Source organism: Armigeres subalbatus, chromosome 1 (assembly GCF_024139115.2).
Source record: "Armigeres subalbatus isolate Guangzhou_Male chromosome 1, GZ_Asu_2, whole genome shotgun sequence".
Taxonomy (NCBI): domain Eukaryota; kingdom Metazoa; phylum Arthropoda; class Insecta; order Diptera; family Culicidae; genus Armigeres; species Armigeres subalbatus.
This window is the reverse complement of record NC_085139.1, coordinates 270,544,026-270,559,314: the sequence shown is the minus strand read 5'-3', so window position 1 is coordinate 270,559,314 and position 15,289 is coordinate 270,544,026. Positions and strand designations below refer to the sequence as shown.

Below are 15,289 nucleotides of genomic sequence, written 5' to 3'. Positions count from 1 at the left end.
TTCCAATCCAACAGATTTCGCTGCTCTCCTGACAGGTCGCACCTCGTCTATCCTGAAACGCGAAGAAATGAAGTCCATGTATTCGACGATCAACCCGCTGAACTTCGTTGCCACCGGCCGATTCGCGTTCCACAAGAAGAACCTCTACTACAGCTTCTACATCTCGGAGAAAGCACCTCGCCCTCGGTCGATCCAGTTCGTCGACAACCAGGGAAACATCCTCGAGGAGCACCAGCTGGTGATACCAGCCGAGGGGCCTTTCAGCGTCTACCAAAACGCAACCGGTAAGATCTGTGGCGTGTGGCGTCGCGTTCCTCGCGACTACAGGCGTCTTCTCCGGGATGACATGATGAACGTCGTACTCATGTGGGGTGACAAACATCAGGCTGAACTTGCGATCGCTGGTCCGATCGGAAAGTATCCAGCCTTGCCCCAAGAACTCTTCAGTTCCCTACTAGAACCAGCACCGGGTACCAACCCGGAACAAATGAATGGAGCTGGCGGTACCGCGATTGTATCCACCAAGAGCGGTGTCACCTCGTCCATCTACCTAACCATCGTACTAAATGGCGTATTCTCTTCCGACGATATCGCCGATGTTCCCCTGAACATTCGACTGGAGATGCAGAACAAGGATCAGGTTGTCCTCGAGGACACACAACGCGTACGGAAGCCGGCGCACGACATCAACGTGATCGAGGTATCCTCCCCTCTCTCTGTAAACGATCTGCGCCTGCTAACTCGCGGAAAACTCACGGTTGTAGTCGAATCCAAGCGCAAACCTGAAGCCTTACGTATCCAGGGGGTGATCCAAACTCGCGTTGCATGCGAAGTATTCCAAACCTTGCTGGCATCCCACAATCCAGATTCACGAACCGACACGAGCGGCCTCGCTTGGATGTACCTCAACAAAGAGGGTTCACTGGTCTACAACGTGCAAACGCACAATCTTCACATGAACCACCACCCAGAGGTCACGCTGATCGATGACAGTGCCAAGCGAAAGACTGAACTCGAGACGTTGAACATCGACTCCAGCTACATTAGCAACACTGTTGACCGCATGGGTCCTCGTGTTCTGGAACCACTGTACTCCGGTGATCTGGCCATTAACGTCGCCAACGACCTCAACCGCAATCTGATCCATGGAAAGTTTGTTACCCGACCGGTTGCAGACGCCCGTGACTCCAACGCTCCTGTTCTGCTAAAGCGCATGAGTAATTCGGCCATACCTTTGCACTCCGTTGGTATGGTTTGGATGGCGGTCGACAACGAATGTAACCTCCACTACGAAGTGACACTGACCGGCGTCCCCAGTTCGTACCACCCGGTGCAGCTCTACCTCGACGAACTCCCCATCGAGGCGCCCAACGCCCCGATCAGCCAGACTTCTCTGGAAGAGTTCACCGGAAACTACCTCGAAGGGTTCGTACTGGCGCTACCGGCGACCGAGCTGGCCAAGCTGGAAACCAGTGTCATCTATTTGGAAATCTTCTCGAAATCGAAAAACGAAACCATCCTGAAGGCGAGAGCAAAATCGATCAAGGTACCGAACCACTGCACCGGCCATCAGTATCACGACAACGACGTGCAGAACAACTCTTTCGCCCCGATGGTTAACAACGACAACACCGTCCCGACGGTGGAAACGAAATGCTACCACTCGTCCCGCTTCTACGACGAAGGGGACATGTGGCACAGCGCCGTCGAGAGCTGCAGCATGTGCTCGTGCGTACACAAGCGCGTCAAGTGCGAACCGATCCGCTGCCCGCCGCTCAAATGTCGCAAGGAGGACGTCGTCCAGAAGCGCGGCGATTGCTGCCCGACCTGCGCAGGTTTGTTCCGCCGTTCGGAAAATTACTTGTCCAAATCAATTCAACCGAATGTTTATTTTACCGCAGGATCCAAGTACTCGGATGACACTCGCCTGGAAACGATACCCCGTGGTTGCAAACTGGGCGATCAGTTTCACGATGCCGGATCCACTTGGCATCCGTACCTGCCGCCGAATGGATACGATACATGCACCGTTTGCACCTGCGATATGGCAACGCTGGAGATCAGCTGCCCGCGAACGCAGTGCCCTCCGCTGAACTGCAGCGACAAGGTGGCCTATCGACCGGACAAGAAGGCCTGCTGCAGGGTGTGCCCCCAGGTGAGATTCAGTGCGAACGCCGCTTGATTATCGGGAAGTTTAATGCATGATTTTTTTTTCGCTTCCTAATTTATGTTCACAGATCATAGAGCGCGTCAAGCCGATTCGCGTCGGCAATCCCGACGAAATGGGTGACCAGGGCAGCAGCAACGGAACGCTTAGATCTCCGCAGACCATCCTGGAGAATGGCGGTTGCAAGTACATGGCGAGTATTTACGAGAACGGACAGGACTTCCATCCGATACTGGCGACGCATGGCGAGCAGAAGTGCATCAAGTGCACATGCAAGGTAATTATTGCTTATGATTGTTTAAAACGAAAAGAAACTCTCAACAAGTAATTCGAGACATGTTACTTAGACTTTGTTTGATTTCTGGGATAGAACTTTCAGCCGTCATCCCGAAACAAAAAGTGCCGTGGTCAAGGTCATCTCCATTGGCTTACATATCACTTTATTGCGCCAAACATTTTTCACATACGCTTCCAAGTTAGCCTTTGTTAAACATCTCGGTTCACTTATAATCAGTTCATTACGAAACCATTTCTATCCACTAGAGCTTGCTGCAAGTGTGGTCATCCAGTCCCGTTTACAATCAATCCATTATGTAACCATCGTAATCCACTTCCAATCAATCCAATGCTTTATTATCTCATCCTCCACGAATAGAAGCATTGTGCTAACGGATATCAATCATTCTATTGTTCAGTGATTTCGATCGGTTATCAGAAGAGTTAACTGATTTTATTTATTTTTTATATTCCACCACCACTCGAAGAGCACTAGGACATATTAACTTTTCATTTATTATTTGTAACGACTTTGGGATTTTGCTCTCCACAGTGTTTTACACGCACGTTTTTTTTTTATTCTGCTGATAAGGCAAATTGTTATCGGAACCATCGGAACAGTTTCAGATCATAGGTCGCTATTTATAGTTATTTGACTCATACCTATCATTTCTGTTTGGAAATTTAACACAGGAAAATGTAGATTATCCATTCAACTAAATAAGCCGACAATGTAGATTGATTGCTACACTATACAATATAGAGTCTTGTCTGGCCATTTGTGGCCAATACTGTATCACAAATACACAGATTTTTGAAAAATAATACAAAATAAACCGATTTCTTTGTGATTTAACGTAAATTAATACAGAATTCACCCATATTATGAGCAGCATTAGCCATACAGATGATTCTGAAATTCAGATTTCTATTTGGCAACCCTGTTACACAATGTTCACGGAACCGCGAAACGACTCACTTTATGGTTCCTTTCACTGAAATCCGCCCTTGCGTGGGAGAAGCCAAAAATAAGTAAAATGCGAAAAAACCGGTGAATACTTTGCCTTTACTCTCGTGTTGAATTTTCACCCACTATGAAGTTTCACCAACTCAAATTTATGTTATTTTCACTTACCCGAGACTTTGTTGAAAACTACTCAAATTTGGCTTCTTCCACGAAACAACACACATTGGGTCGATGCAGCTCTCTACTACCTAATATTGAGCTTAAAATTTGAACTTCCGGAGGCTTCCGAGCCTCTTGAAAGGAGGCTTCCGAGCCTCTTGAAAGGATGCTTCCGAGCCTCTTGAAAGGAGGCTTCCGAGCCTCTTGAAAGGAGGCTTCCGAGCCTCTTGAAAGGAGGCTTCCGAGCCTCTTGAAAGGAGGCTTGGAGCCTCTTGAAAGGAGGCTTCGAGCCTCTTGAAAGGAGGCTTCTGAGCCTCTTGAAAGGAGGCTTCTGAGGCCTCTTGAAAGGAGGCTTCTGAGCCTCTTGAAAGGAGGCTTCTGAGCCTTTGAAAGGAGGCTCTGAGCCTCTTTGAAAGGAGGCTTCTGAGCCTCTTGAAAGGAGGCTTCTGAGGCCTCTTGAAAGGAGGCTTCCTGAGCCTCTTGAAAGGAGGCTGAGGCCTCTTGAAAGGAGGCTGAGCCTCTTGAAAGGAGGCTTTCGAGCCTCTTGAAAGGAGGCTTGAGCCTCTTGAAAGGAGGCTTCTGAGCCTCTTGAAAGGAGGCTCTGAGGCCTCTTGAAAGGAGGCCTGAGCCTTGAAAGGAGGCTTCTGAGCCTCTTGAAAGGGAGGCTGAGCCTCTTGAAAGGAGGCTTGGAGCTCTTGAAAGGAGGCTTCTGAGCCTCTTGAAAGGAGGCCTGAGCCTCTTGAAAGGAGGCTTCTGAGCCTCTTGAAAGGAGGCTTCTGAGCCTCTTGAAAGGAGGCTTCTGAGCCTCTTGAAAGGAGGCCTGAGCCTCTTGAAAGGAGGCTTCTGAGCTCTTGAAAGGAGGCTTCTGAGCCTCTTGAAAGGAGGCTCTGAGCCTCTTGAAAGGAGGCCTGAGCCTCTTGAAAGGAGGCTCTGAGCCTCTTGAAGGAGGCTTCCGGAGCCTCTTGAAAGGAGGCTTCTGAGCCTCTTGAAAGGAGGCTGAGGCCTCTTGGAAAGGAGGCTTCTGAGCCTCTTGAAAGGAGGCTTCTGAGCCTCTTGAAAGGGGAGGCTCTGAGCCTCTTGAAAGGAGGCTTCTGAGCTCTTGAAAGGAGGCTCTGAGCCTCTTGAAAGGAGGCTCTGAGGCCTCTTGAAGGAGGCTTCTGAGCCTCTTGAAAGGAGGCCTGAGCCTCTTGAAAGGAGGCTTCTGAGCCTCTTGAAAGGAGGCTTCCGGAGCCTCTTGAAAGGAGGCTTCTGAGCCTCTTGAAAGGAGGCTCTGAGCCTCTTGAAAGGAGGCTTCCTGAGCTCTTGAAAGGAGGCTCTGAGCCTCTTGAAAGGAGGCTTCCTGAGCCTCTTGAAAGGAGGCTTCTGAGCCTCTTGAAAGGAGGCTGAGCCTCTTGAAAGGAGGCTTCTGAGCCTCTTGAAAGGAGGCTTCCTGAGCCTCTTGAAAGGAGGCTTGAGCCTCTTGAAAGGAGGCTTCTGAGCCTCTTGAAGGAGGCTTCCTGAGCCTCTTGAAAGGAGGCTTCTGAGCCTCTTGAAAGGAGGCTTCTGAGCCTCTTGAAAGGAGGCTTCTGAGCCTCTTGAAAGGAGGCTCTGAGCCTCTTGAAAGGAGGCTCTGAGCCTCTTGAAAGGAGGCTCTGAGGCCTCTTGAAAGGAGGCTTCTGAGCCTCTTGAAAGGAGGCTCTGAGCCTCTTGAAGGAGGCTTCTGAGCCTCTTGAAAGGAGGCCTGAGCCTCTTGAAAGGAGGCTTCTGAGCCTCTTGAAAGGAGGCCTGAGGCCTCTTGAAAGGAGGCCTGAGCCTCTTGAAAGGAGGCTCTGAGCCTCTTGAAAGGAGGCTTCTGAGCCTCTTGAAAGGGAGGCTTCTGAGCCTCTTGAAAGGAGGCCTGAGCCTCTTGAAAGGAGGCTCTGAGCCTCTTGAAAGGAGGCTTCCTGAGCCTCTTGAAAGGAGGTTTCTGAGCCTCTTGAAAGGAGGCTTCTGGAGCCTCTTGAAAGGAGGCTTGAGCCTCTTGAAAGGAGGCTTCTGAGCCTCTTGAAAGGAGGCTTCCTGAGCTCTTGAAAGGAGGCTTCCTGAGCCTCTTGAAAGGAGGCTTCTGAGCCTCTTGAAAGGAGGCTTCCTGAGGCCTCTTGAAAGGAGGCTTCTGAGCCTCTTGAAAGGAGGCTCTGAGCCTCTTGAAGGAGGCTCTGAGCCTCTTGAAGGAGGCTTCCGAGCCTCTTGAAAGGAGGCTCTGAAAGGAGGCTTCTGAGCCTCTTGAAAGGAGGCTCTGAGGCCTCTTGAAAGGAGGCCTGAGCCTCTTGAAAGGAGGCTTCTGAGCCTCTTGAAAGGAGGCTGGAGCCTCTTGAAAGGAGGCTCTGAGCCTCTTGAAAGGAGGCTTCCAGGCCTCTTGAAAGGAGGCTTCTGAGCCTCTTGAAAGGAGGCTTCTGAGCTCTTGAAAGGAGGCTTCTGAGCCTCTTGAAAGGAGGCCTGAGCCTCTTGAAAGGAGGCCTGAGCCTCTTGAAAGGAGGCTTCCTGAGCTCTTGAAAGGAGGCTGAGCCTCTTGAAAGGAGGCTTCCAAGGCCTCTTGAAGGAGGCTTCCGGGCCTCTTGAAGGAGGCTGAGCCTCTTGAAAGGAGGCCTGAGCCTCTTGAAAGGAGGCCTGAGGCCTCTTGAAAGGAGGCTTCCTGAGCCTCTTGAAAGGAGGCTCTGAGCCTCTTGAAAGGAGGCTGAGCCTCTTGAAAGGAGGCTTCCTGAGCTCTTGAAGGAGGCTCTGAGCCTCTTGAAAGGAGGCTTGAGGCCTCTTGAAAGGAGGCCTGAGCCTCTTGAAAGGAGGCCTGAGCCTCTTGAAAGGAGGCTGGAGCCTCTTGAAAGGGAGGCCTGAGCCTCTTGAAGGAGGCTTCTGAGCCTCTTGAAAGGAGGCCTGGAGCCTCTTGAAAGGAGGCCTGAGTCTCTTGAAGGAGGCCTCCGAGCCTCTTGAAAGGAGGCTTCTGAGCCTCTTGAAAGGAGGCCTGAGCCTCTTGAAAGGAGGCTTCTGAGCCTCTTGAAAGGAGGCTTCCTGAGCCTCTTGAAAGGAGGCTTCTGAGCCTCTTGAAAGGAGGCTTCTGAGCCTCTTGAAAGGGAGGCCTGAGCCTCTTGAAAGGAGGCTTCCGAGCATCTTGAAAGGAGGCCTGAGCCTCTTGAAAGGAGGCTTCCTGAGCCTCTTGAAAGGAGGCTTCTGAGCCTCTTGAAAGGAGGCCTGAGCCTCTTGAAAGGAGGCTTCTGAGCCTCTTGAAAGGAGGCCTGAGCCGCTTGAAAGGAGGCTTCCGAGCCTCTTGAAAGGAGGCTTCCGAGCCTCTTGAAAGGAGGCTTCCGAGCCTCTTGAAAGGAGGCTTCCGAGCCTCTTGAAAGGAGGCTTCCGAGCCTCTTGAAAGGAGGCTTCCGAACCTCTTGAAAGGAGGCTTTCGAGCCTCTTGAAAGGAGGCTTTCGAGTGTTCACAACTGATTTGGCTTTGCTTAGATTGGGTGACACAATCTCAATGTGTTCATTAAACTCCTGTCATTTATGAGTATGAAGTCCAACTCACCAAAATTATTGTTGAAAGTCTGCTCTAGGTTCGGTGGAATCCGACAGCCATAAATTGTCTGGTTTTGTGAGTTTGGTCAAAAGAGTTGTTGGTCATTTTTCAGAGCTTCTCGTCAGAGCTACTCGTATTTCACATTCGCAAACTCTGTCAATCGATTTAATCATGTTAATAAGCTTCATGTGGGTTCAAATCTGTGAGGTGCATACCGGTCTTATTACGTCAGTTTCCTTACCCATGGGGATAAAACACAAAGTCAACTTTATTATGTTGGTATCACTGACTGTCGCAAGTCGATCGCGAGCAAGCCGAGGATAACCATATCGCCGGCCGGCTTCGTCCGACCCGGCATCAGCAGCCAGGGAACGCAAGCGACGCGTCCCGAGCAGTCATAGCAATTCGGTGCGCAAATAGTGAATTATAATTTGTAGCGCATCTACATTGGCGATCCTGCCAGTTTAATTATTGGTATATTTGTAGAGTGTTAATCAAAAACTGGTTGTGGATTAAGCTATTCGATGCAAGTTAAAAGCGGAATAGGTAAGATGCTTGTAGAATAGAAAAAGAGTGACAAGAGAATGATTTTTTTTTGTGTTCGGTAATGAAAACCGAATTTAAAAAAAACGTTGTTTTGAATGGTTAAAAAAGGTAAGGAAGTAAGGAAAACCTCCTCATCGGTAATGAAAACCGATGGAAAAGAAACATTTCAAATGGTAATGAAAACCATTTGGGAGATAATGAAAATCTCTTCATCGGTAATGAAAACCGGTGAAAAAAAAAAAGTGGTCATGAAAACCATTCAAGAGAATGGTAATGAAAACCTTTCAGGAGGTAATGAAAACCTTTTGATCGGTATTGAAAACCGACAGAAAAAAAATCGAATGATAATGAAAACTATACGGGGGGAGGTAAGGAAAACCGGTATTGAAAACCGATTAAAAAAATGGACTCATTTAGAACTGTAAAGTGAAAACCATACATGCGGCATTTAGTCCTTAATCGGGTAATATTAACTTAACATTTAACATGTTAAATTTCAATGAAAACTAATCTGGAGAAGAAGGAGAACTCCTGATCGGTAATGTAAGCCGATGGAAAAAATATTTTGAATGGTAATAAAACCCATTTGCAAAATAAAGAATAAAGAAAACCTTTTGATCGGTAAAGACAGCACACACATTGCTATGCTTCTGGTTCCAGCATATAATACACGATGTTATTTTGCTATAGGCGTAAGTTTCTGATACTTGTATTACCGAAAATTAAATTAGTTTCACACTGTACCAACAGGATGGTATTGAAAGCTGGTTTGAAGATTGGGAATCAAACATATTTTTTAGCCATGAAATACGTAGTACATAACGATAAAAGTGGTAAATTCGATCAAAGCGCTCGATGTACAATAATCAGTTCATCCTAGAAAATTGGACCCGCAAAGGTGTTTTGTTAGCAAACGCTGAACTCCAGAGATGTTGGCCGACATGCGTTCCCATTGGAAGGATGGGTGATGCCAGTAAGGTGAGACAGCCGGTAAAGGCTCAAAAAATGGTTGTGTTAGTGAGGATCAGGCTTGTAAAATGTCATCTGCATGTCATTTGACTAATTTGTTCATAACTTTCTTTAGAAGCAAAATTTCTTCCATAATTTTGAATGTACTCATAACGCTTGAGTAGGGTTATATTTTGTCCAAGGGTACATTGCTCTAAGTATAACATCAAAGGCTGGAGAGTGAAAACTCTCCAAAATGTCACGTGTCATTTGACATAATGTCATTTGAATGACATTTTGCCTCCCACGCCCCAGATTACATATTTACAGCAAAGTCTCGTTAGACAAAGTTGTAGGCCCATTTAACCGCTATAAGTTCGTCATACAACATGAATTGATAGCTACCTTCTGAAAAAAGTTCTGGGAAAATTATACAAACGAATGCAAATGACATTTTACAACACTGGTGAGGATCATTCAAAGGAAATTCTCTCGATCGGCACCAAGCGAAAATAGTCTCCTAAAAATATGGTATGGTGTAGTTGAAACCTCTTTTGTTAAATGGTAGGAAGAACTATGTTCATTGGTTATGGAAACCCTAGAGAGGATGACTAATTTGTCTATCCATCATTTATTCAAAATAGCGTCCAATGTTTTTGTTATTATTTCGGTAAATTAATTAATTTATCTATTGTCGGCGTAGCACCAAGTTAGAATTCGGAAGTCGGGACTTCCGAACCGAACTTTCTTCCGAAGTTTTATCTGTCAAACTAGTTGATGCGTTGTTTAGCGCATCTTTAGGCGAATCCAGCGCACTACTTCCGAAGTTGGGAAAATTGCCTGTATCTGGAGAAAAATCCAACTTCGGTATGAAAAGTGGTATAAATTTGCTCCGGATAGACAATAAAGCTTTGAAGGTATCTACTTGCTATTATTCGACATATGATATACAAACAAAAAAAAGGCTCGAAAAAAATTAGCTAATTGCAAGTTTTTGTCGGGAAAAACTAAATGCCGATAAATTAGCACTTACTACATACGTGCCAATGGTCCAAATAAGTAGTTAAATTAGGGTATATATGATGTTGAGTAGAATGGCATTGGCGTTTCACCATCCTGTGGAAACCATTTGTATTCATTCAGCTCAAAATTGTTAAGTCCGTGGTGCGCTGAATATCGAAGCTTCAGATATTGTTGAAATTCACTCGTTGTTCTCTTGTTAGTTAGGTATTCTCTGGTTAAGTCGTACCCAACAAGAAATTTGGGTTGAACAAGCTAGTTTTTTTTAGCTGAAGAATACTATTTTTGGCTAAAATGAGCAAGATTAGCGGTAACCAAATTGATACCCGAAAACAGTGACTGGTACGGAAAAGAGTAACTAAACTAAAATGACAGCGCAGTGCGGGTGATCAAAATACTCGCGCCCGGTAATGATGCTGTGATTTACCCGTTTTCTAAAGTTGGCTGGGTAGACCGAATAGGGTAAACTGGGGTAAAATGCACCCCCGGGGCAAAACGACCTTTTGGATTTCTTGGTGGTGTTTAAGGTGAATCGCGTTGGAGCCCAATTTCAAATCTACATAGCACTTTTGAGGGCACATAACTTGAAAAGTAAACGACAGACAAAAGCAAAAGTAGTTTTCACTTTGCTCACTTGCAGCATACATGAAAAATGGTTTCCAGATGTGCTAACCGCCTAAATATTCACATTTGTGCGAGCAAAAACGCGAGGTGAGATATAGCACGGCCATTGTGGCTGCCATTTTGGACGCCGCCGTAACTCACCTTAAGACATACATTCAAGAATGTTTACTGCTAGATTCGTAGTTCGAGATGCAAACTACATGCGCTGTTGTAAATACTCCTGAAAATCTGCCGAAAATGTCCTTAAAAACGCCAAAGGGTCGTTTTGCCCCAGGGGTGCATATTACCCCAGTTTCCCCTACAAAGTATTTTCGGATAAAAGTTTGTTTCACATTCCAAGCGTCTACAGATAATACTAGGTAGGTGGAGCCGCCATCTTGTTTCATATCTGAACGTCAAAAACGATTGCAATCCGGCTTGTTGACATTTGTATGCGCAATGAATAAACTTAAAGTTCGACAGTTTTTCACTTTGTTGTTCTCTGGTTATAAGGTTGCTAGCTGATAATTGACAAAGAGTTTTATACATTAGTGGGAATGAGATTGTCAATCAATTAATGAAACGTGTCTGTACTTGTCATGTTCAGTGAGAAATATAGTAAATTGGCGAAACATTGGCATTAGATGCCCGACTGGCTTGAAAAGGAATGACAAAGAATGCTCTGAAATTTTCAAGCTCAAAACATCACATGGGTCCGTTCTACCCGGCGAATGGCTTGAAATAAGAACAGCAATGGAGACCTACGAAAACAAAATATCGGATTCGTTGATTAAAGGATAATTATTGGGTTGCATTTAGAAACGCAGAAAGATCCTCAATAAGCATTTATACATCCTAATATTTAATTAATCAATGATAAAAGAATAAAAATAGGAAGAGATGAGTAAATATCTACTGCACTTCGCACACTTCGGATTTTTTTTTTTACATTTGATAATAGTGTTACATATGTCTATAAATTGAACCGCGGATATTTTTTATAGAGGAGAAGGAGGATGTGAGGTGCATACCGGTCTTATTACGTCAGTTTCCTTACCCATGGGGATAAAACACAAAGTCAACTTTATTATGTTGGTATCACTGACTGTCGCAAGTCGATCGCGAGCAAGCCGAGGATAACCATATCGCCGGCCGGCTTCGTCCGACCCGGCATCAGCAGCCAGGGAACGCAAGCGACGCGTCCCGAGCAGTCATAGCAATTCGGTGCGCAAATAGTGAATTATAATTTGTAGCGTATCTACAAAATCGAATTGGCATCTTGGTCATTTGGGTAATGATTTTTCGACACCTTTTCCGTTGGGCGCCATCTATCCCCGTGAAAATCGACTTCTTCTCTGATTTCTCTTTCATTAATCCATCCATTCAAGTAATCAATAATACTCACCGCATTCCGTTTTTTTATTCGTCTCTTCCTTCTGCACCGAACAGGACAGCAACATCAAGTGCGAACGGAAACGGTGCGCCCGGTCGGTGTGCAACCGACAGCACGCCCGCAAAAACGCCATCATCGACGAGTGCTGTCAGTGTTTGAAAACCGGCCGGCATCAGCACGGACGGAGACGCCCCAACCACCAGCAGCAGCACAGCAAACTGACGCAAACGGCCATATCTGTAAAGAGTTGAATTGATTAAGTTTCGCTTTTGTATAGGTGAATGAATGCGTACGAGTGCGAGTATGGTATGATAGGGAAAGGACAATAGTAATTCGTTTTATTGTTTTATTTGAAACGTTTTGTTTACTTCTGACTTCAGTTCATTTCATGTTTACGTGGTATGTGACTAGGGTTTTGACTTAATTTTCATCAAGGTGTATGAAACGGGGTGGCCGTGCACGAGTCAGATTAGAGTGGTAGTGAGTTATTTAGTGATACAAAAGAGATTTGGTCAACCAAATAGAAAAGTTATGAGAGTGTTTGTATTTATTAAGATTAAAAAACTTTCGAACAGTATCAGTAAACTGGAGCGTACGCCAGAGTGTACCACATATCTTGAATGCGTACAAAATTATTTGGAATAAAATTTAGGGCAATCGAATTTGAATTGTTGTTTGAAAAAAAGAAACTGATAATCCTACTAGAAATTACAATGCAGGGTAAATTGGAGGGAATATTCGGGAGGGGAAAAGGGAGAAAGGGGATTAAGAGAAGGAAATTTAGAAATAATTGGAGATTTCTTATTTTAAAGAAATTGTCCAGTTGGAAAACATTTTGTATCAGAGATCACTATTTATATTTTTCTACAAATAGGCTTAGATTTCTAAATTGTAGGTATAGTAGTGCGTAAGAAAGCAAACCAATATTTATTTAAAGGAAAGTTACTGGTCAGCAAATACAGCAGTAAATCATTATAGGTCATTCGCATTTAAACAAATGGAAACACTACGAATTAAGAGCATAGAGGAGATGAATAACGTCGCTTTGAAAGTTGTAAATGCTTGTTAAAACTATCACCCGCAGACGGTTGAATTTGAGATTATTTAAAACATTGATATGTTTACAACATAAGAACCAGAATTCAGAGCTGTCAGTGACATCCAGCTTGAATTCTCCATTGATAGAGATTGATGACAATATACTGTATACCCAAATGGAAGGTAATTTGTGGTAAATGTGTAACAAGGAAGGTGTCAGCAATCTCTATGGCTAATGTAATTCATTTTTGAAGAACAGGAAACCAATTCAATCGATTTCCAAAGGTCTCCCTCGTTTGAAATAACATTGTTTCTAGAAAGACATTCTAGTCACGTGCCCTAGAGATACATCCTGCAATTAAGAGAAGATATAATGTAATGTCAAACACATGGGAAGAGAATGGGAGAGACATCAACTATACAATTAGAAACTTAATCAATTCAGAGGAAATTTAAAACAGAGAAAAAATTGCGCGATCGCTTCTAATATTATTATTCACACATACTTCTGCTAAGCAAAACAGACAAAACTTAGGTCGACAAGAAAAAGCAAACAATTCTTGAACTGTTTTTTTCCTGTTACCACGTACCAAAGAAGACTGATATATTAAATCTTGAAAGTAAAAGAGAAAAAAAAGAAGAAATAAATTTGCTGATGTAAAAAAACACAGAAAACTGAACCATCCTTTGACGCTGAGAAACAAAAAAAACTGTCGAAGCACCAAACCCATTCATACACACTCACAAACATTTCGTCATTTTTTCGGTTTTAGAAACCCCCACCCATACCCAATATATTTCCAAAACAAACTTCGGGAACATCATCAAACAGTATTTTTCACGCTGCTTCAAACGAATTTTACCCAAACTGAACGCAGCTTTGTTCGAGTTCGAGCACCATTAACATTTCTCATTTTAAACAAACAAGAAAAACAAAAACACACGCTTCGATTTGGTCACGCCTCCACACCTGTAACTATACCGCTGAAAACAAAGAAAAGTGGACACGTACGTGAGCAGATAAATGCCAAGCATAAAATACGCTTCCGTTCGGGACGAAGATAGCACACGCGAAGGAAAAGCACAATCAGCGATCATAGAACCAAGCATGCCATAATATTTTTTTAATGTTGATAAATGCATAAATTATTGTAAAACAAACACACGCTAACTTTAAGTAGGTACACCGATACACATTACAACTGTATAAAGAAAGAAGGAACATGTTGGAAGAATGCGCGCCTTTTTCTTGGATCTCCGGAAATCCGAGTTCAAGTTCTATTTTGTATACAGCTAGGTTTGAAATGAATTTTAAATAAGCAATGTATTACTCTTCTAATATATTGAAACAAAGCCACAGCGCCGGTAAGCCGCGATAAACAAAAACACAAAGATCATCGTATAGAGCAGCACAGCATCAAGACCGCAGATAACTCCGCAACACCGCAACAAAGAATCGATTTTATGTATAATACCCAGAGCAAAAGCAAATCAAAGTTTCAGAAGAACGAAAACCAGAAAGGCATCAAATATAAAGCATACTGATATACAGCAACGTATCAATCGTTTATTGTTTCTGTGTGTTTGAAAGAAACTCATTTGCCATCGATATGGCAAGCTGCAAAACACGGCAGACCTTGTGGGCTGGTTACTTTTGTGGAATTCAACAGCAGTGCAACAACAGGCACACAGCGGACAAGTTTTGTCGCCGGCTGTCACAAAAAACCGGATCACGACCGAAGGAATTAACTTGGAAACTCGCGTAACGTGATAGGAAGAATGAAAAGCAATAATGCATAGGTGATGCATAGTGCAATGCATAGTGAGCTAATTCCCGTCGTAGTTGGTAGTGCCTGGTTTTCAAATCTAATTTATACGCTATCCCAACTACTTACTCTAAATAAGTTGTACGTAACACGTATTTTAGAGTTCCTAGTTTTCATTGTCTGCTATTAGCGCATTGAACAAATCATAGTTTATTGAGAATCGGCAAACAAAAACACCCTTCAGAATTTTTAAATTTGTCTTATAAAAATCTGTTTACGTCCATGAGAATTTTCATTCGTCCAGTCTAAAATTCGATGGATTGCTATCAAATAAATCTGTTGGTATTGGTGTGCGATTTCTACAAGTACACCAAATTAGTTTTTTATGCGGTATCATACCGTGTTAAATAAAAATAACAAAAAATTCAACCGTCTAAGACGAGTTAAGTACTCTCCATTTAATTCCACCAATTATTTTCGATATCTTTGCAGATACGTATTTCGACCACAACTGTGTGGTCGTCTTCAGTGTCTCGTACTTGACTCGACTAAAAGAGCTTTAAGTATTTTTCCAAAAAATTCAATTAATATTGGCCTGTTCTGAATATGATATGTGTACATTGTGAAACATAGAATAGAATATGTGTATGGAGCTTGTTAGCGGTTATTCAAGAAACACCTGAAGTGGAGGCATTCAGATCTTTACGCGTATCCAATGATCTTCAGGCCTGTTTTGTAAATGTAATGTACCCATTGTGGTACAAATAACAGAATCTGCATATGGAAAATCTTCGTGGTTATCCAAGAAATCACTGAAGTGAAGGTCATCAGGTCTACAGGCATAACCAATGATCTACAGGCCTGTTTTGTAAATGTAATGTACCCG

The 15,289-nt window shown here is 44.0% G+C and overlaps 1 protein-coding gene across 1 annotated transcript in view; it reads left to right on the top strand.

The window, feature by feature from the left end:
- Positions 1-14,196, top strand: part of LOC134207560 (dorsal-ventral patterning protein Sog) — a 100,324-nt gene extending 86,128 nt beyond the window's left edge. The window contains exons 5-8 of the mRNA XM_062683268.1: positions 15-1,835; positions 1,902-2,155; positions 2,238-2,444; positions 11,656-14,196. Coding sequence (XP_062539252.1) covers positions 15-1,835; positions 1,902-2,155; positions 2,238-2,444; positions 11,656-11,850 — 2,477 coding nt within the window. The 3' untranslated portion in view covers positions 11,851-14,196. The remainder of the gene's footprint in view (positions 1-14; positions 1,836-1,901; positions 2,156-2,237; positions 2,445-11,655) is intronic.
- Positions 14,197-15,289: the final 1,093 nt, after the last annotated feature.